At 42.5% G+C, this 22,856-nt stretch overlaps 1 protein-coding gene across 10 annotated transcripts in view; it reads right to left on the bottom strand.

The window, feature by feature from the left end:
- The window catches only part of KCNMA1 (potassium calcium-activated channel subfamily M alpha 1), a 755,994-nt gene that overhangs the window by 104,182 nt on the left and 628,956 nt on the right, over positions 1-22,856 (bottom strand). For 2 of the 10 annotated variants that reach the window (XM_015147202.3, XM_015147203.3), the window contains exon 19: positions 18,848-19,021. In XM_015147202.3, coding sequence (XP_015002688.1) covers positions 18,848-19,021 — 174 coding nt within the window. 10 annotated transcript variants of the gene reach the window in all.

The raw sequence follows: 22,856 nt of genomic DNA, 5'->3' as shown, positions 1-22,856 counted from the left end.
AACACACATTCGTGCATGGAACTAAAGCAGGGAGGCCCTTGGCAATGGTCCAGTTCCATTGAAGGTCTCTTTTCTCTTTTTTTTCTGGAGAACTTATTCAACAGGAAAATAAGGTTATCTAATGCCTCGGAAAGGGGTCCCGTGAAACTCACAAGGCCTATTCCTCATAGCCCAGCCAGGTAAATTTACCCTGATTTCAGGATGGCTATTTCCTGTCTTCAGCTACTCCAGCTAATACCATCCACTCTACAGAGAACTGGAAGGAAACCCATCAGGGTTTGACTTTTACACGAAAACTGACTGCAATCCATATTTTCAAAAAATCATTTTCAACAAAACCAATGCTTTAAAGTAGATTCACTGAGAAGAAAATGTTTCCCCAATCCTCTCCTCCTTGGTTTTGTTGAATCAATAACACTTCAAGATGTTCTCTGTGAAAATCACATGGGTGAATTAAATAAGAATGTACATTATATTATCTAGATCAACTTGCAGCCCTTAGTGCAGTATGCCTGAGAAAACTTTAAAAACTCAAAAGAGAGAAATCCTATTAAAAGAGTAAAATACTGCCTATGCTTCCAAAGTTCTTTATGGCCTGATAGGTAGAAAATTTAATAACGAAGGGCCGGGCATGGTGGCTCACATCTGTAATCCCAGCACTTTGGGAGGCTGAGGCAGGTGGATATCTTGAGGTCAGTTCAAGATCAGCCTGGCCAATATGGCAAAACCCCGACTCTAAAAATACAAAAATTAGCTGGGCATGGTGGCATATGCCTGTATTCCCAGCTACTTGGTAGGCTGAGGCAGGAGAATCACTTGAACCCGGGAGGCAGAAGTTTCTGTGAGCCAAGATTTTACAACTACACTCCAGCCTGGATGACACAGTAAGACAATGTTTTCTTTAAAAAAAAAGGAAGAAAATTTAATAATGAAGAAAATAAACAAATAAGTGAGTCATCCTGAGACATATTTCAATTCTCCCCTTCTGTAACCTCAATAAATTCATTTTCTCCTACATAAGCTAATGTTTACAAATATCCTATACAAAGGAATACCGCAGACTGTGAAAAAACAGTAAAAAAATATAGCTGTGTCTTGAAAAAAATGGTTGAAAAATCGGGTATGTGTGGACAAAATAATGTTTAAAAATAGTTTTGCTTGCATATTTGATTTTTGTCCTCATTTATGATACCCAAGTTGATGAGCTGATCAGCTTTTCTGTGAAAAGTATTCTTAAAAAACATAACAAAACATAATAAAAACTCTGATCCTGTTTGTCAAAATGTAGTTCTGGCCCCGAGAGAAAAGCAACATGCTTTGGATGACTTGGATTCTAGAGTAACTCTTTTATTAGTATTATTATTTAGTTTTATGTTTGTTTGCTTGTTTGTTTTGAGACGGAGTCTCGCTCTGTCACCCCGTCTAGAATGCAGTGGCACAATCTTGGCTCACTGCAAGCTCCGCCTCCTGAGTTCAAGCAACTCTACTGTCTCAGCCTCCAAAGTAGCTGAGATTACAGGCGCCTGGCCAGTGTTTGTATTTTAGTAGAGATGGGGTTTCACCATGTTGGCAAGGCTGGTCTCAAACTCCTGACCTCAAGTGATCCACCTGCCTCAGCTTCCCAAAGTTCTGGGGTTACAGACATGAGCCACTGTACCCAACCTGGATTCTAGAGTAACCGTGATGAAAGAACATCATACTAAGGTGATTTTTTTTATATAAAACATTAATTCAGTATATCAATCAGTCACTTTAATAAAAATGCCCCTCATTATCCTGAGGTGAATAGAAGCCTATGGGATTAATTTGTGTAAATAGATATTAGATTAAAATGAGGACTTGCCACATAACAATAATCAGACAGCACAGGTAATCCGATCTCAGTGCTGAATCCAGCATTGTGTAGTTACCTTTTACAAACAGTAACATGTATTTAACCGGGACTTGTTTCAAGTAAGCACTGCATCAGGCAAGCTGGATTTCAAATAAACCTTAGTAATTGAGGGGCATTGTCCTACTGGCAGTATATCTCTTCAAACAACAGCAACAACAGTTTTAGATATTTATTTTAGAGAAATAAAGGAGACAATCTGCAAGAGAAAAGGCAGAAAGTGAGGAGGAGGAGAGTACCTAGAAGCCAGGTAGAGGGTTTATTTCTAGAAAAGCAGCGCCACCTGCTGGTGGACCTGCATGTCAGGCCCCTCTGCGGTTTGCAGGCCATCTATCTTGCAATCTATGCATAAATATACAGCAGTATTTCTCAGCTGCTGTTATACATAAGAATTTTATTACCAGTAGGCAGATTTCTAACACACTGGTTGCAGTTTAATAATCCTCTATTACCTGAAGTATGGGTTATATAAAAACCTAGAATGTTAATTGTTGACAAACCAATTCTAATACGTAAAGCACTGTAAGTCACCCAGTAAATATACAAATAAATCAAAAGGGATAGCTCTTTTTGCTCTAACAACGTGTTATTAAAAACCGCAACTTAATCACTTACATAAAAATAATGTTCATGCATTTCGATGTACTAAGAAATCAGGAAAATGCATTATAATCTTACTAACAGAGCTTTTCCTTCACTTACAATTTAGAAGAAACTATTTTGCAGAAAATATTTTTCCCTTTCTTTAAAAAATGTACCTACACCAACATGTCATTTAGGAAATTTGCTCATATAACAAAACCTAAGTTACAAACAACTAAGATTACATCTATAAAATGTTATATTTTTAAAATAGCAATAGAGAAGTTGTGGAAAATATGTCACTGATACAGTGAGCAGAGAAACACTACCTGTCATTTTTCAGAAAAAGATCACACAAACGCGATAGCAAAGGAACACAATAAAAAGCAGAAACAGGAATGTGATAGGTGACTCTGATTGTATCTACAAAGGAAACTGTGAAATAAATTAACACCCAAGTACCCAAGAAAGGCATATTGTGTCTTCACTGGAAGTGATCATTATGCAACAGAGAAGGTTGGTGATTTTGTAAGAACAGAAATAAAGTGTAGCCTATGAAATCTAGTGGTGATAACTAATGACCATACTACTTACAACTCTGATTTGATCTCTAACATAAAAAAAAATAAAATAAAAAAGTACTCTAAAGAATAGATGCATGCAATAGGGATTGTATTTTTCACTTGAAACAAATAAACCTCAAATGGGATCAAAGGACTCCAGTAAATGAAAAATGACAGTTCCTGTGTTGCCCTGATTTGATCTCAAGCAAAACTACCATGCTGATAACATAGCAGGGGATGTGAGGAAGGCAGTGGCATTCTTGGATGGCTATAAAAAGAAGACGAGTGTGTAGCCCATTCAGCTGATGGGAAGCCCATTCTAACTCCAAAAAGTTATCGAGATTTAATCTCTAACAACAACAACAACAAAAATAACTTATGCGGCAACCAAAAGGGTATCCTTTAAAAACACACATACACAATTTTGTTATTTCCAATACACTCTGTAGAATCTCTTTACATTCAGTTCTTCCATCTGTCTAAGGCACATGTGTGAAGAGAACCAAATGTCACAATGCTTGCTTTGAGCCTGAAGTGTCTCCAGTTATCCAGACAGGGAACTGGACTAGGAGGGTCTCAGGCACAGGCCACGGGCATCCCATCTCCCACCTCAGCTGGCTACCACGTGCTCTGGAGAGACAGGGTTTCCAGGAGCAATTCTGGACAGATGCGAAGGGTGAAGGGGAATCTGGTGGGGTTCAGGGCTGTCAAGATTTGAACTGGGGGCTTACCCTGCCTAGATATAACTCCTAGTGTTAGCTTGTGTATTAGTCCAGTGAGATGAGGTCTAGGCCACTGGCTAGGGTCTGAACGATTAAAGGTGCACGCCCTGCCTTAAGAACCTTAAATATCCAAATTTATTTGGGGTAAATTCAAATCAATGAGGAATCAAACATGGATGAACAGAAGCAATGGGTTTGCCATGGCTTCCTACCCCGACTCAAATACCCAATGACATATGGAAGGAGAAAACATCAGCACCCCCAGATCCACTACGGAGCCCACTGTGTGCTGTCAGCAGAAACAATGGAAGAAATGTGTTACCTTCAGAAGAAGCAGTGATCAATTCAAGATCAGACTACTCAAGAGTTGTCCAGCAGTCAAAGGAATTGGCTGTAGGCTGTTCAGAAACAAAGATTCTGTTCAAGAAGGTATAAAGGAACAAGAAGGAAGAAAGGAAGATCTCTAGCCTTGAGACTTTTTTTTTTTTTTGGCCTCTGGTTCAAGTTCTCATGAAAGACCTTTTCTCACGGCCGGGCGCGGTGGCTCAAGCCTGTAATCCCAGCACTTTGGGAGGCCGAGGCGGGCGGATCACAAGGTCAGGAGATCGAGACCACAGTGAAACCCCGTCTCTACTAAAAAAATACAAAAAATTAGCCGGGCGCGGTGGCAGGCGCCTGTAGTCCCAGCTACTCAGGAGGCTGAGGCAGGAGAAAGGCGGGAACCCGGGAGGTGGAGCTTGCAGTGAGCCGAGATCGCGCCACTGCACTCCAGCCTGGGCAACAGCGTGAGACTCCGTCTCAAAAAAAAAAAAAAAGAAAGACCTTTTCTTTTGCGATACATGCTTAATAAACTCTGGAAACATATTCTCAACAGAGTTTACATGTTAATCAGCAATTTGTTGAATTCTCACTGTGTGCCTTGGTTACTGTGTGCAATATACTAAGAATTCAAAGACCAATGAGATGTGGTGTTTGTTGCTGTTGTAGACTTCTACAAAAACCTCAACATAAAAACTGCTCTAAATGGGGTTTACATGAAATGTTACAGGCTTACAGAAAAGAGATTCACTTTTTCTAATTCGGGGTCAGGGTGAGCTAGTCAAGAAGGCTTCACAGAGACGGCAGTACCTTCACAGCAGAGGTTGGCCAACTTTTTCCCTAGAAGGCCAGATAATAAATATTTTGAGCTTTCTGGGCCATACCCTCTTTGTTACAATTACTCGACTTTGCAGTTGAAAGCAGCCAGGGACACTGAGCAAATGAATGGATGTTACTATGTTACAAGGAAACTTTACTTACTACAATGGGTGGTAGGCCAGACTGGGCCCATGGGACAGTGTGCTGACCCCTGCTTTGAAGGATGGGTAAGTTTCAATCTGCTAGAAGAGGAGAGGAAAATAATCACAGTCTCAGGAAAAGGTTCCAGAAATGTGTTAAGTAACACAAATAAGACACTTCTAGAGAATTGTTAGATGATGGATGCTTACGTGGAGAACAGAACTAGGGAAACTGGTTGAGGCCAAATTGCAAAGGGCTTTGAATGCCATTTTAATAGCAGAAAGTTGGAAATTATCCTCTTAAAAAACAAGGAACCATCAAAAGGTCTCCTCTCTCTTTAAAATGGGATAACATGATAAAGTCTGTGCTTTAGAATACTAAAGTTGGTGGTGGTTTGGTGGCAAGGGGAACTAACTGAAAGGTTGAAAGGCAACAATGGCAGACTAGCTGAAGAAGAAACGAGCATGTGAGCTTGGCAGTGCCACTGGCAATGGTGAGAAAAAGTTCGAAATGTAATATGGAGGCCAAATCAGAGGACTCGGCCATCGGTAGGAGGGAAGAGAGTGGCACAGTGTAAAACCCAGAATGTTCAATGTTCGTTTTGATACTCATTCCAGCCGTCCCTAGACCTGTCCACACATCAGGTCTGCTCAAAGAAAGGGATAGTGGTAAGACATGGGTGAAACACTTGGGCCCAGTCTTGGCCTTGCTCCAAGCACTCATCTAATTAATGACAAAATCAACAAGACGCAGAGTCCAACTACTATAAAGCAAGGTAGGAAAGGTGATGATGTGAGGTCTCAACACCAACCAGACCTCAAAGACAGGTTAAGAGTCAGACATGGTGGTGCACACCTGTAGTCCTGGCTACTCGGGAGGCTGAGGTGAGAGGATTGCTTGAACCTAAAAGTTCAAGGCTGCAGTGAGCTCTGATCACACCACTGCACTCCAGCCTGGGTGACAGAAGGAGGTCCCATCTCAAAAAACAACAATAACAACAGAAAAAGATGAGTTGAGATCAAGATCATCATCTAAAAAATAAATTTTGATAGAATTTGAAAGGACAGGAATGTCTTCTTTCCCCATCTGTTCTCCTCTTTTTGTGTTCCAACTTCCCTCCCTCTCCCAAAAACACACTGAATTTGCTGATGATCTCCAGACCTATTTTAGGGATGGACAAGCCATAAAGAAGGGGTTTCAGGGGGATGAGGAATGATGAGACCTGAAGTCACAGTTTTTCTAAAGATCCCAGGACCTAGGGATTCTAACAGCTGGGCTGAAATCTAAGACACACATTTGTTTTCATCCATCAAATCTGTACTATTCTAACTAGGAAGCCTCTTTTGCCTGAAGATGGTGTCCCGGTTTGGCCCTATATGCTTCCTGCTACACAAGCTCATTCCTGGAGACCTGGCAATAACAAAACAAGGTGTAACAAACATGACGAGGAGGCTCTTTGGGGAGACAGTTAGCATTCATTACGGGAGGGCTGGGGCCATTTGTAGAGACACTGCATATGAACTGGTCTGGGAGAGCTTCAGTGGCTGACAATGTTCTGATTATTGATAAACTCCAAATCACTGCAGCATAGATTATACTAGGACCCCGGGTTGGGGAGAGGGCCTTTTTCTGTGCTTTCCTTGAGGAAAAATAAAAGACACCTTGGAAGAAAACAAGCTGACAATAAAGTAGAGACCTGTAAGAGTCTTCTGGGCTCTTTCTGTGTGTTCCTGTGTGCCCAGTTCCTGCCCTAGAAGCTGCAAACTCACAGAACAATAGCACTTATATACTACGAGGTTTCTATACACATCATTCTTCCTCACAGGACCTACCACAGCGCTGGGTAATAGACGTCAGCATTTTAGAAGGATTTATAACAGTAAGGGTTGAAACAAAAAGGACTTTTAGCCTTTTTCAATCAGAAGAAGGAAGATAATCAGAGTCTCAGAGTTTAAAGGAAACTTAGAAATATGATCTTCCAATTTCTTCATTTTACACGCAAATTTTGCAAGGCCTGCTGGGTAGTCAAGATGGAAACCAATGTTCTGGGGAGATAACAGCTATCTACTGGTATTTTTGTTGGCTTATTTCTGTTGGGACAATTATTCCATGATCTAGAAATTAAACAAATTGACTCCATTTAAATTTTATAGTCTGTTATACTAAGCTGTTCAACTCTCAGTCACTATCTGTGGGCTTCTCTGCCTGTAGCTGATATGGCCTATCATAAGGCTAGCTTGATGACAGTCAGTCATTTGAAAAAAAAACACACTAGTTATGGTTAAAGTGGCTTATCATTATTATTTCCATCAATACTATGGGAGATGGCAGGCTTCTGATCTAGCAATCTACTCATCCACTATGTAATCTTGGTCAAGTTCATCTCTGTTTCTTTGTTAATTTCATATATTAATGAAGGATGATAGCAATAATTCAACATATGCCAGGCAATCTTTATATATATTCACTCACTGAATTCATGCAACCACTCTGTGAGATAGGTCCTTATTATCTCCAGTTTGTAGATGGGGAAGCTAAAAAATATTGAAGTTCTGGGACTTACTCAAAGTCACATGGTAGTAGGACATGATGTCTATGCTGGGGATGCCTAGATGAAATGAGATGATGTTGGTGCCTTGAGAAGTGCAAAGACTCAAACACACATAAGACATTACTCTTATTATAGCCATGAGCATCCACTCAGTGAACATGTCAAAGCATGACTTCACCAGGACTTCCAAAGTTTCCAGAAAACTCACAGATCTCATCCTTGTATCTGCCTGCTCTGACGTTTCCTAGAATTTCGGGCTATAATTGCCAACAAGATCTCTCAGTTCACTGCACAGTGAGGGGATGGCTTCAGAATCCCCTAACATACAGAGGAGGAAAGACAGGAGATGTCTGTCTGTTTCCCATCTTCATCTTAATAGAAGATATTTATGAAGGAGCAGCGTTTCCAGCAACCAGCCCCTTGCAAATGTCACATTCATGCCCTAACTTCCAGACCCTGTGACATGACCTGAGCCCCTTCCTCCCTGTCTTCATTCCTAGCATAGTTGCAGCTTTTATTTTCACCTAGCATCTCTCTTCTCTGCAGGTCACTGTGCCTGCCTTCTTAGTAACACCTGTTTAGGGCTTTGGTTTTGAAGCATCCCTGCTGGATGTGTTCTCTCCGTTGGATATGTTACAGACCATATGTGGAAATTTACTCATCTGCACTGAAGAAATGGCCAGATCAACCTTGACAAAATGCAGAGAGCATTTCAGAACCATTCAAAGGTAAGGGAATGCTTGGTGCAGCCTGAGAGAGCTTTGAGAACAATCAAGAAAACTCTTTCTTGGCTTGAGCAAAACCAACAGAATAATGGCTCTTAATGGGAAATAGCTGAGACATTCAGCTTTTGGATACCTCCATGTGGAAGGAGTCATCATTTGGGTGCTGCTGTTGGATTCAAGCTGCCTACTTTGAGTCAGAGTCAATTACCCTGACCACCATAAAAGCCCTTGAATGTTTCTCTACATTTGGGCAGGCTGATGCGCCCACCTGCAGATGCTGACACCTCTCTATCTACAACAGGCCCCTTTCCTCACATAAGCCCTGCCCAATGCATTGGTTTTATGCCGCCCTGACTCACAGCAAAATAATCAGGTTTGCTGACATTAATAAAACTCAATGTGAATGTCGCAAGTCCTTGATTTTCTAGAGCAAATTCTCTACATATAGTGGTATCCCTGCCTCTCCTCATTTGAAGCATTGGTGGATTTTTGCCTATGTGGTTATTTTCCGGTACTTTGTTTCCAGATCTTCTTTCCCATAATGTATCCTTTACAAAGAATATCAATTGCAACTACCAGTTGATCATTTTCTAGTTCCTTCAGTCATGTCCTTGTTTTTTCTTACTACATTTTTTCCCTCTTAATCTTCTTGTGCATCCCAGTTTTTTTATGTTTACATACATATACTATACAGTAAGCTGCTACTTAGCAAGTTTTGGGAAACTTCATGGATCAGGGGCAATCTGGCTTCTAGCACATCACCAATTCCTTTAAGGGTTGGGAACCCCTTCATTTATTCATTCTTTTACTCATCAAATATTTACTGAACTGGAATCCTCCAGGCCATTTCCTACTCAAGTATTCTTGCCAATATGGGAAGCCCAGCCAAGGATGTCAGCATGCTACATTTTTGACCTTGGAGGGAAGGAAGGCAGCCCCTGGGTCCTTTTTGACTGAGTGTGATCCAACAGGCTCCAGCCCAGAAAGCTGACATTGGCCAAAATGAAGATCATTTTAATGCAAGCAGTCAGCTCCCTTCCCAGAAGATAGCCCATGGTCTATGGTGTGCAGATGCCCATCTATGCACTGTCAATACAGCTGGTGCACTGCCAGCTCTGGGGTTGGAGTGTTTCTCACTTCATTTATAAGTCTCTCAGTGCAGTAGATCATCCCTAATGCAGATCTGCCTCAAAAGATTCCACTTTCAGTTTGCATAGGGTTTTCTCTGCAGCTCTAGGAACATTTGGTGGGACTCCTCTTGCTGTATTGAAGGGGCTAGAATGAAAGCTTTCAGATTTACTAGAAAAGGCTGGGGGAGTTTTTCTTGCTGTTTCTCTTGAATATAAGAGACTAGCTCCTCCTGAGGATGACCAAATGAGAGGGTCAGAGAAGAAAGGCCACTATGGTTAGTTCTGCTCATCTAAGCTAGACATCAAAAGAATGTCTCCTCAGAATAAAAATCTATGGGCATGTGTAGCAATCACCCTCCAAAGCAAGCACTACCTAGCTATTTACAGAGAGGCCTCTGCAATTCCCTCTGAGATTTCAAATGCAAGGGTCTGATAATGCTGGATTTAGCTCTGTCCATTTAGATTCCCTTTGGGAAAAAGGTCAGCTGGGGAAGCAGAACCCCTGTAAGCAGATGTGGCGATGGAGGGTCCCCTGACTATCCAGGTAATTCAACACGCTGGTTTGGGAGAAAGCCCCAGAGAGAGAAAGACAATACACAGTTGGTTGGCTTGGTGCATTTTGCCACATTGCACTTCCAGAAGTTGGCATTCTCAGCATGCACAGCCTACCACCATGAGGGAACCCAGGACTCAAGTGCTTTTCCATGCAGTTTTAATGACCCTCTGAGGTCAATGGTGTGCACAAATGCCACAACCACAGATGCTGACATAAGAAAGGACACAGACAAAGGTCTTATGCACAAAGCAGTAAAACCGAAAAGAAAGTTGTCCATGGTACTTCGAAATGCCACTTGACTTCTTTAGGACTCTGTGTGGCAGTACTTCACAGGAAATGTGTTTCGTATTTCCACTCAAGAAGGTTAAGTGGTTGAAAACTACAGTGCATTTTCAGTGAATGGGATGTGAAGCACTTTATTATTTTTTCCCCCATTGATGTAAGGAGACATGCTGACTTCCTGAGAAAGGAGAAAAGTCTCCTTGCCATACACCGGGATTTAAAGAAGAATTCCCATGAGCTCTCACCGAAACTACCACCTGCAGCTGGAAGCAAGAGCCTCAGCGCTGGCCAGGTGTCCCCACTGGTGGCTCCCACTTGCTTTGTGTCTGCTGTTCAGCCTGAGCCAATACTTCACACCAGCAGGTGAGAGCTGCCTGCCTGTCACCTTCAACACACTCAAGATGTGAGACATACTTGAACTGGGGAGGACAGTGAGGAAGAAGGAAGAAATATTGGTTAGGAAAAGGAAACAGAAGTAGATCCCCAAGGCCAGTGGTAGTGGATGCAGACGGGTGGGTCTCCCAGTCCTGGGTCAGAGGTCAGGAAATCTTCCTCCAATAAGAAGGAAACTCTAGTGAACCCAGCTGGGAATCACAATGGCTGCCGGGTCAGCTGGGGAGAATTAGGGTCATGGACTTCAGCTGCTCCAGAGCCACTAATTAAACTGTCTTTTAAAGACTCTAACTTCTTGGATTTGTATCTGGATAATGTGCTTCAGCTGCAGGGTCCTGTACACTATAGATCAAGTCTTCCTTCCGAAGGCTTCTCAGAGCAGCTGGGCCCTGGCCCTCCCACCACAGGCTCCCCTCTGTTTGTCTCCTAAGAGGGGGGCTTCCAGCTGCCCCCTAGCCAGTCCCTTCCTCCCCTGCAGCCACAGCAGCCCTCCCAAAACAAAGCCTCTGTTAGGTCACTTCCCTGATCAAACACCAATATGATAGTGTCGCATTGTCTAAAGACTTTCTATCATATTACAGACTAAGAACAAAAACCTTGACCTGGACCCTGCCAGGAATGGAGCCCCATTTTACCCTTCAGGGGGGTCCACTCCCTGCATGCTAAGTCTTAAACTTCAGCCAAATTGGGTGACCAGCTGCTGTGCAGGAGGCCCCCCAGGACTCCCTACGTTATCTCGAGTTTTCGTTACCGGAATCCTCACTTTTATCTCCTCCCTTGGAGATTAAGTGACTTATCCATCACATTCAACTGCAAGAGTAACTGAGCAACTCAACCAACTCCACACACTGTGGAGCCACATGGCCTGTGTTGAAATCCCAGCTCCACCAGTCACTGGCTACGAGACCCTTGGCAAGTCATGAGACTGTGACATAAGGCTATGAGACCCGTGGCCAGACTCACTGGCTATGAGACCCTTGTGCCTTAGTCTGTAAATGGGGCACATTGCAGATGTCTCAGGTTACAGTTACCTCAACTGCAAACAACAGTTACCTCATAATAAGGGTTAAATTAATTAATATTTGTAGTAATAGGCAGAGTAGTGCCAGTAACTCAGCAAATGCTATATAAGTGTTACATGTAACAACAATAACAACACATACACACATCCTCCCTGTGTTCTCAGAGTTGCTTGCACACAGTAAGAGTAGAGACTACACTAAGTCTAGTTGTAACATGAATCCAAGTTAACCAACTAGCCATTTCTTAGTACTGCTGTGTCAACAAACCTCACTCCCTTGGTGATGCAGTATACATAGAATATAGATCTCTTTGGGGAGTGACCCTATGCTCAGATAAGACTAAAACATGATCCTAGCCTCAAAAGAGAAACACAATTTTTCAGCAAATGTTGGTAGTATGCCTCCTTCTGTCTCTCCTCACCAATGAGCATGACCTGCTTATAATTTCTACCTCCACTCCATTCTGGTTTCCATTTTTGGCTGCTCTGTGCTTGCGGCTTCTAGGCTTCACTGGGAGTCAAAGATCCCAAATGTTAAGATCATTCCGAAGAGCATGCTGGCAAATGTCCTAAATGTGCTGGGCCAGATGACAAGCATCCATCTCCAATGAAGGAAGTATCCAACTGAAATGATGGGCACCATATGAGAAGGAGAATCCCAAGGCATGACGGAGACCAGAGGTGCTGCAGACCCACTGTCCATTTCTGCCCGGATTGGGAAGGAAGGCAGGATGCAGTGAAGCCTGTGCCACTGCCCCACAAGCCTCTCTCGAGTGACTTCACACCATTATTGGTCTGATACTAATTTGAGACAATGCCCAATCACATCACAACAAATTAGCCACAGACACGTGATAGCAATCAACTCAGGGGGCGAGCCTGAATGCGGGCTGGGGGATTCCCCAGCTCCGTGAGCCGCACGCTCCCACAGATGTTTCTAAAAGCCTCTTCCCAGAGGCCCATTTAGAGAGAAATTAAATGCAACTTCGACTTAATTAACGTTTTAAATGATAATGAATACAATGTAGATTCATAGGAGGCATTTACATTGTGTTGTAAAATTGATAAAAATTTAATAACTCTTTGTTAATAAGTTATGTCTCCCCAGACCCATAAAGCCTAAGGCGCTGCAAACTCCAGACTGGGTCTAACCGAGGTTCCTGGTGCAGGTGGAGGAAGGAGGCAGAGATGGACTTGACATTTGCTCCAAGCCTGCTCTAATTCAAACCTCTGCTTGTTCATCAGTACTTTATTTCATACAGTAAAGGTCAGGATTTGGGCTCAAGGCAGAGCCTTGACAAGAAAGCTCAAGTGGAAGGCGGGCTGGCCCTGGCATCTGTCGCCTGAGATAGTGGAGGAGGATGGAAGATGAGGAGCTAACTGGCCACATCTGCCCTCCACCATGGAGGTAAGAGGAAGCAGCCACTGCCTGGTGGTAGAAGCTGTCAGGATGAGTATCCTGACAACCGGCCACTGTCCTGAAATAAAAAAGCAAACATAATTTCTATGTCACCTTGCATAAGGGCCTCTTCTGGGCTTATGTGAGGCATGCCAATGTCTTTTCTAGTTTGTCCTTAAAGAGCCGAGTCATTTATTACAGAGCAGTGTCCCTGGGAAGAGAGGTGTCCCATGATGGGGTATACACAAAGGACCCTGTCAGCTTCCCTCATTCTGACCTTTCTACTTCTTGTTTCCCAATCCTGTTTCAAAGAATTTCTTTTGAGAAGTTGGCTGCCTTTTGCCTACTGTTCCTGTCTCCTTTCATCTACCTGCAGTACATCTTCATAGTGTATTCATCTTCAGGAATTCAATCACACTCTTGTTTTGAAGGTGGTGGAAGCACAACAAGGTCCCCAAATACAAGCCGGTGACTTTACCTGACACTCAACTGAAACAACCAGCTATTTATTCTGGTGGAGAACCCAATGCGTTGAGAGCTTCTGACAGACGCGCGATGTAAAGGATCCTTCTCAAAGGCAATTTTACCCGAGCAGGATTTCTGCCTTACAATGCTGATTTAAGAAGCTGCCCACTGCACAGAGTGAGCTAAGGCCCAGAGTAAGGTATACGTCCAGTCAACCTATGGCTCAGTGTGGCTATCACAAAATCAAGCAAGAGGCAGTGGCTTCGGTAGCCTCGCCTGCTACCAACAAGAGTATCCTAAGAAGCCCCTTCCAGGTCCATCACTAGGTCTTACTCACAGGCGACAACCCAATGGCTGCCTAGGCCGATCTGCCACTTTGTTTTTACTTCCTGCAGTGAAGTACAAAGGGTCGAATCAGGATGCATGGGCCAGGGTAACTAAAGAGCCAGGGGAGAACCCAAAGGCTCTGGTAGTGCTTGGTGTGCACAGGTGTGATGGATATTGACAGAGAGAGGGAGCGCGCTCACATGAGCATGGCAAGCACGGGAAGATGGAAGAAAATGGAGACTCAGACGAACGGGCTTTAAAAAGAATACATGAAAAACTATGATCACATTGATTTGTGCTTATTATCCTTGGCTCTCCTTTTTTTGTCTTTTTCTCACTGGTAGTGGTAGTGCAAAGAGGGGAGTCATTGCTTTTAGGGCCCAGAAGTAAAATAAGCAAATAGAATTTAGGATTGGGGAATTTGAGGAAGTCGCCCAAAACTGCACATAAAATGAATGAGATAATTATAGGCTGCTGATTTTTAAATGTAGCTTATTAAATTGACTCTCCTTTAACAGGCGTTGGAGACTGTCAGGATAGGGTGTGTCCTATTGTAGACATTTTCCTAGAGCTGTTTCCACCCCTTGCCCTTGTATCTGATTTTATGTACTTCAAAATGCCATTAGTTCACTCCAGTGACTTTAGTTTTATTGACAATGTTAATTCTCTGCCTGTACAAACCAAAGGCTACTCGGGATAAGCTGATTTTTGTTTATTATCTGACAAGACTCGAGATTACACTAAACTGATTTTGGTATGTCTCCCTTCAACCTGACCATATTGGACTTCTCTCAGCTTAACCATCAGAGTTGAATGCCTTCTTGTATTATATTTATACCCGAAATAAAAGTCATGTATAATTTAAAATTAGCTACAGTAGTTTGCAAAAGGATGCATGTAATTGTGCAGGTTTAAACTATTAGTAAATTGAAAGGTTGGTGTCAGTGATCACACACGTACTTTAGCTAAAGCTGGTTCCAAGTGCAAGTCTAAAGGTCTGCTTCTCTTCTACCATATGATTAATTTGTTTGTGCCAGAGTTACTGATGCTTTGTGACCAGAATCATGTCAGGCAGGTCTCAGCAGGTCTGAATCAATATGGTCCTGCGTTGCCACTGCATCATAATTTTAATTGTCCCTTTCTATTACACTTAGCAATCAGATAGCAGGCAAGACTGAAATAACAAGAATAAACTTCTAAAGAGAGAGAAAGGTCCATTTTACAAAATTATAGTGGGAAGAAATCATACTGATTGGAATCTACTTCTGTATTTATGTGCATGTGTATGTTGCTAGACATTCATTTTTTACATTTAATAGTACCAGAACACAGCCACTTATGAAAAAGCCAAGGCCCACACCATCCTGATGTCTTTTGAGAGAGCTGGGACTCTTGCCCAGGACCATCTGAAGTGGGAACAAAACCAAGATGATCATAAAATGACACTCTATGCACTGATTCTAGCCTACCATATTGAACATTTCAGTCTTGCCAGAAATAAAATCCTTTTGTGATGAATCCTTATCGGTCACAATTTACCTTACTTTTCTGACACCTTTTATTTTGATTTTTGTCTTTCCTTAACTAGTCCTTCCCCTCTGAAGGTCTTTTGGTCAATACAGTCTGGCCTTCCATCTGCTCCTGAGTTCCACAGAAGACAACTATCATAATAGCACGTGACTTAACCGATCCACGGTAATGGGCCACACCTCCATAGAGGGGTACACCGAGCAGGCAGCCCCTGCTGTTAGAAGGCAGGTTTTCAGAACTGTGTGAACACTTTTAATATATTACTATTCCTCTGGGAACCAGCTACTTCTCTTCCCACTTCAGAAAACACATAATGGGACTTTGTGTTTCAATTTAACATCCCCTGAAAACGGAAATTTTTCCCCTTATAAGAAAAAAAATAGAGTAAAGAGGGAGACGAAAGGCAAGAGAGAAATGAATTAGGCAGTCTCCAAAGCACACTGGCTCAACTGGGAAACTGCGACCAAAGCAAGCTCCATAATAGCATAATGACCTTTAATGAGTGTCTTGGGAAACAATACAGCCCTAGCATAAAAGACAAAGGGCAAAACTCATCATGGCTCTGCTGACACTAATTCAAAATGATTTTCAGAACAACTAAAGAATGTAAGAGAAGTAATCTGATCCGCCCATCTGACCTCACTTTGATTCAAGGGCCCTTCTCCTGCCATTTCTAATTGTCAAACCCTCTACATTTCACATCTGTTCATATTTAATGAAAAGCCCACTCTCACCGCTGCTCTTGAGTCAACTTGCTCTGTCAAATGGGCACCACCCAACTCCACCACCAGCGAGGGATGCCTGGGGATTGCTATTGGAGCACTGCCAGTGGAATTTCACGTAGAGACAGACATTTTTTTAATTGGAGAAGAAGGGCTTATGCGGGCCCAAGAAGGGGCTCAAATTGGAATGGATTTTTCTAACTTATTATTAATGGTCAAAGGTGAGTGGTCTCACACAGGGATGGATGAAATCTGCTTTTGTTTGATGGAGTGATGACGGCAGGATGACTGATGAAACGGAGAAGGCAAACCGCCCCCTGAGCTGTCAGTACCAGTTAAGGCTCCAACATGCAGCCCAAAGCTCCACGTGTTCCCTGGTGGGGGCTGATTTTGGAGGCACAGGAGGGACAACATGCCACTCACAGAATGTTTCTTAGAGAATGGGACAATCCCACCCCAAGATTTTCTTCTCCCTGGTCTCCATCAATGGTTGGATTAAATTGCACAGCTGAGAAATCCCTCTAATTAAGATTTCTCTTGGATATAATGGAAATTATACACACTGGGCACCATGGGGTCTACGTGGGGGACACAGAGTTTGCTGTGATTGGCATTGTTGGCCAGCGCCAGGACATGACCAAGAGGCCCTAGCTCAGAGCCACAGTGGCTCCTTTCTCTTCTCCACTGAATCTAGGCTAAGGTTTTAGAGCCTTATGATTATTTGAGAACAGAAGTCGTGCATTAGGCAGAAGGGTAAGCCAGCGGGGCTTGTGGTTACTTTCACCACCATCAGTCAAAGAGATGTGACCAATTCATGCCACCTCAGGCCCTCCTCTGCTCTTCCTCCCCAGCACCTATCTTTGAACGTGGTATCTTGCCGCACATCGTAGACAGACAAGTTCTCTGTGCAGCTGTGCCCTAGCTTATCTCTGTACTGGCATAGGAACTACAGAGAACTCTTCAGGGGGAAATAAAGTGATAAGGATTCATATGGCAGCATCTAAGGATTTTAACAGAAATCTTTCCAAGATTTTAGGCCCATGGGGCAGTCCACACTCCCTCTCAATGCAACCTCCATTAGGTATCACTTTGAAGTGAATCCTGTCCCTTGGCACTGCTCTGGAGCAGCAGGAAATCGTGAATCAGAGAGGATGACTCCCTGGTCCTAGATGAAAGTTTTCCAAATGCCTCCAATACGGCTCGATGCACAGATCATGCTTTGCACTTGAACTTCGGGCCCAAACATAAGCACCTGGCATGGCACACAGTGAAGTCCCGGTTCCTTGAGCCCCAGAGGCCTCATGGATCCCTGCAACACAGCCGCACTCCGCTGGGACCAGCCTCAACACTGGCACATAGGAGTCAAGCCAGTTCATTTTCTATGGGAATAAATGCTTAAGAGTTCAGTGATCTTCTTCCTCTTGTTGTCAGTGTACACTTACCCCTGCTGGGGAAAGTATAGCTCAACGAGCTCTGAGCACTTGGAAGGCGAGAGGACAGGGAGCAAGAGGTTAGCAATAAATGTGTTGGGTGCTTTAAAGAGGAAGGGAGGAAGTGCAGAAACGAGAAGCATCTCCTACCTTCTATGCTACCAAAACATGAAAACAAAGTTAGTTATACTTCAAGTAAAGTCCTCCAGTGGAACCACAGCCCCTTTGGCACTTGGACCAAGACCCACGGTCCCAGGGTCTCAAACTGGAGCTTTCAGGAACTTCACTTATGAACCATATCAGAAAAACAGCAAAGTCCATGGTGAAGGCAAGGATAAGGGAGGTCTCAGGAAACTGACACATCTCAACCTTGCCAGCTACCAGCTGCATAACCTTGAGAGGTTCTTTAACATCTCTGAGCTTGTGGATGACAAAGAAGACTGACATCAGAGGCCTGTGCTATGGACTCGGGGAAATCACAGAGGTTTCTGACTTAAATTTTTTGTTGGCATTTGGAATCACAATTGCTACAAGATACCTTAGTTAAACAGGGGCTGTACTATTGGAAAAATAAAATATATTAATGGAATAGTCCTTCAAAATAGTCATCTTTCTGAGAAAAAGCTCTGGAATCCACTAGCCCAATGCAGGCTGACAGACATACAATACTCTTTTCCAGAACAAAAGACAAAATCTGGCACGGGAGGAATGAGGCACAGGTTAGAGAGACACCGTAAAAAGAAAAAAAAATACATACATACATATATATATATATCTCCATCTGCATCAAAACTGTTATATTTTGGAAGCTATCTAAGAAACTATCTAAGCTCACTAAAAGCAATTTAATTCTAGAGCTGGCTTGTTCTCGCTACACCCTTTCCTTCCTCCCTTTGATACAATTCAATTTACAGCCATTTCAAAAATATTAAGATGTACACTTCCGCATATCTCTGTATTAATACAGTAGGTGATATGCTGTCACTTTAATTTCCATTTACCTTTATTTAAAGGAGAGAGAGGAAAGATATCGCCAGACTGTAATATCACAGTCCTGCACGCTACTACGAGAAGCACAAGTTAAGAAAATCAGGAGGGAGGCCTTCCTCAGCACGTACAGAGAGACACAGGCAGCTGGGGCAACATGTCACCACACAGGAGTTCACACTGGGAAGAAGACATCAGCCCGACTGACTCAGAACCACAGGGCACAGCACAAGACAGGGATGATACCACAGACAGCACAAACATGGAACTACATGTGTTGAGGTTAAACTTACAGGCACGGAAACTGGTGGAGCAATCATTAACAGAGACAGAAGAAAGTGGGAAGGCTCTCTCAAGGGTGTCCACGTTACCACGCACACGGCCTGACATGCACGAGCAGTCACGCTCAGAACGTCCGCAATCAAAACAACATGCTCGTCTCATTCTCTTGTAGATGGACATCTTGGCTATAACCGTGTGGTTGGATGGGAGGAGAGGAAGAGCGGCAATTAATGGCAAGGTCACACACAGCAAGGCAGCTGGAAGGAAGCTGAAGGGATTTAACACAGGTCTTAGTTCACTTTAACAGTCTTGACCCAGAAAAAAATGCAGAGTGATTGTTGGTAACAGTTTGGTTGTACATCAAAAAAGCAGCGAAAATATAAATTGCCTTTATCGTCCCCCAAGGCTGTTGCACATGATTTTTCTCCCCTAGGTAAAGCGGTGACCACAGGAAAAGGGCATGGCTGAATACACTCAGGTTCTCAGATGGGAAGAAGAGCAAATTATCGACAGCAAAAAACGTAACCAACACTTTTCCCCGGTACGATTAATACAGGAGGACAAAATACACACACTGCCAATCAATTAAATTAGTTGCTTATTTGGTATAATAAATGGTTTTTGCAAGAGGCAAAAATATCTAATATGTAGGCTTTCTAATTTCCATCCATTTCTGGGCATTAGGCAGAGGCTGGGATAAGCTTTCATCAAATTAGATGTGAAACGATTACGTGTTAATATAGAATCTGAGGACGCCTTTGCTGAACTTCCCGAGAGTGAGTTTACATGATGGCTACAGGAATTTAAATTTGCTCTTGACAGAACAAATATCCAAATCTGTCCATATAAGAAATGCAGCTACTCAAGACTAATGCTGCAGATTTGACATTAAAGGCAGTTCACAAATAAGAAATCACCAAAAGCATACGAGATGTTGCTCTATTGGAATGCATTTAGCTACTCATGGGTGTATTTTCTGCTTAAAGCTGAGAGGATCTGAAAATCGCATCTGCCTTTCTCTCCCCACCAAATAGAAATTCAGGAAGCAATCAGGCTATTGGTTAATCATATTCTTTTTTTTTTTTCCTTGTACAGAAAATATTTGCCAAAATCGATTAAAACTGACAAAACATGAAATAAAAGAATAGGTTCCGTGTGAAATATCTTAATGCAATTTGCATGCAGCATTGATAGCTCTTCTCAAGCTGGTATGGTAGGTTCTGCACTGCCTGGGGATCCAAACTGAGTGGTAACCTATAAAAGTTGTTGGAAGTCAGCATCGTAGTTTCCAATGCGCTTCACCTTTGCCTTTCAAGCCAATTTATATTTCAGTACAAGAGAAGGTTTTTGTACCTCACTTTGATGCTACAACAGGCAAACATGTTTGCTTATCACTTAGCATGAACTGGCCTGCTTCTCTCACAAGGTAGGAGAAGAATTCACATTTATTCTAAGCATTACTGCCAAATAGTAAACCTAAACTGAGGAGGTGTTATTCCCTGCATCCACACCTTCCACTTTGAAAGTCATTTCCCCCCCCCGCCTTTCTTTTTCTTTGTAGAGAATGGTTGCACTCTTATTTTAAAATATGGCTTGTGGTTTTGCCCTCTTTGAATGTTACAGTCACCAGGAAGAGGGGTTTAAATCTCTCAAATGGGTCAAGTCCTGTTCTAAGACCTTTATGACTTGCCATACAGTATATTTGTCAAGCAAGGGTAACGTTATGATTGTGAAGAACAGGCACTGGGGGAGATGAATGAGAGATCTCTTCAGCAGCAACTCCATTCTTGTAAACTTGGCTCACATTTTTAGTGACATGTTCTTTTAGTGTCCTCGCTAGTCTGTTGTTCAGATCATCATGCAGCCCCAGCCCTGTTCAATGGTGGTATATCATTCCTTTGAGCTTTAGCTTTTACCAAAAAAAAAAAAAAAAAATTTCCACTATAGCATTTGAATCAGAGGAATTTAGAAGGCATGGTGTGAATGCCCAGACATCCCAAACAAACAGCAATGGCTGAAGTCAAGAAAGGGAAAAAAGTCTTCAATTAAAGACATGAACATAAATTTATCTTAAATGCATCCGGATCTGGCATACAATCTGCAGACATTCCCTTGTTTTCTCCTTCTTATTTCTTTTACTGGAAATATTGATTTGTTATTTACACAGAAGAGGAAAACAAGGATGATTTTTTGTTTCATCATAGATAAATCATTTTGAAAAACAATTTTTTTAATCAAATGCTGTAGCAGAAGAGAAGCCCATCAAACTCTGGAATGCTATGCTTCTCATTAGCAACAGTCCCTGGTTTTCATTTCCATACTGCCATTTTGGGTTTATATACAATAATAGAATCTGACACATTTACGGGGAAAGAAAGTTCTTATAAATATACCATCTTTAAGGATAAGGGGAAGGATGATGGAGATGAAATAACTTTTGAAACTATTTGTTCAGAGGCAAATGGATCAGAATGGGTGATGTAAACCTCCTACTTGATATGAGTTCAGGAGGAAACACAGCGACAAACCAGTGGCTCTCAGGGACTGTTTGCAACTGTTATTGTTAGCCGTTCTGGTGACCATGCATTGTTTAAAATTTCTTATTGTTAGCATGCAGGAACAGGCTGAAACTGGTAATCGAAGCAGCAAAAAACCATTTGCTATAAGAAGATTAACTGTTAATTATAAGCAGTCACATTCCAAAGCAGCATATGCATAAAAAAGAAAACATGCTATTACTTGTCATTCCTTCCCAATCATTTTTACACTCACACCAAATGCAAAATAGAAATCTCAAAAGACAAACAAATACCACCACCACCACCACCACACACACACACAAAGAAAAAAAAAAAATCAGCAGGAACGATCAATGAGAGGCTCAAAGACAAGACAGAAACAGTTAAAAACTATTGAGCCCCACATGTTGACAAACCTTCAGGAATCAGAATGTCTAGATCAAGGTGCCACCAACTGGGAAGGTGGCTTTTTTTCGCTACTGCTGGCATAGTCCATTTCCATTGACTCCCTGTCAGGTGTCTTCACCTAGAGACTTCTGGGTGCACTTTCTTAAAGGTAAGACCTGGTGGAGCGATTCATCAGGCTTGAAGGATATGAGTACTGGCCAGGAAGAACTCTCCTCTGGGCCATTATTCAAATCATGAACAAGCTCTTTAACTAAAAGCTGATGAGGAGTTGACTCCCTGGTGGTAGATGTTCCAGAAGAATTGAACACTGTCTGTGTAAAATTATACTCTCAAGTTGTAAAATTAAATTATATCAAAGTTAAGTCGTGGACCTCCTAATTTGGAAATTACCACCCCTCATCTCTCTCAACTCTCTCTGGCTTCCTGATCCTTCAATTTTGTTTTAGTGAATCAGGATATTCAGAACCACTGGTGTTTTGTTTCCATTTCTCAGTGGTTGTTTCCTTTTCTAGACCTAATTTAGGTTAGAAAGTTAATTTTAGATACGAAAAGTTCCACTTTAAATTCCCAAGGTTAGGTCTCAAAGTGCAACTTTGAAAGTTTCAGATTTATTAAAACAGAAGTAAATTTCTTATCTACTCCCTGGCCACACAAAGCGTCCTCTCTCCTTTGGTGTTTGCTAATTTTCTTTCTTACATAGTCACCCATTGTTCCCTTACCAAATCCCAATTCTCAGACAACGTTTTCCCCGGGATGTCAATGGTAATGCAAAGTAGATCTATGAGGACATCTAGTGGATCGATGTGGAAGAGCAGCTAGTTCACGGGCAATTGGAACTAGCCTTTCTCCAAAAGGAGCAGAAAGAGGACCCTGCTGTCTCTGAGAATTGAAATATGTGCAGTGTCATTTCAATTCAATGGCTTCTCACGATCCACAGCAGATGATTAGGGGTAGGGGGAATGAAAGGGTGAGAGGTCCTAGGAGATGAGCCTAGGGTCTGCAGCCACAGCTGGCACAGTAGGACTATTTCGGTGGCCGCTGACTGGGTCTCCTTTTTAAAGCCCTGCTGCAGCTTCCTGAGACTGGGAGCAGA

This window comes from Macaca mulatta, chromosome 9 (assembly GCF_049350105.2).
Source record: "Macaca mulatta isolate MMU2019108-1 chromosome 9, T2T-MMU8v2.0, whole genome shotgun sequence".
Taxonomy (NCBI): domain Eukaryota; kingdom Metazoa; phylum Chordata; class Mammalia; order Primates; family Cercopithecidae; genus Macaca; species Macaca mulatta.
Note: the sequence above shows the minus strand (reverse complement) of the source record. Positions and strands in the feature narration are given on the sequence as shown.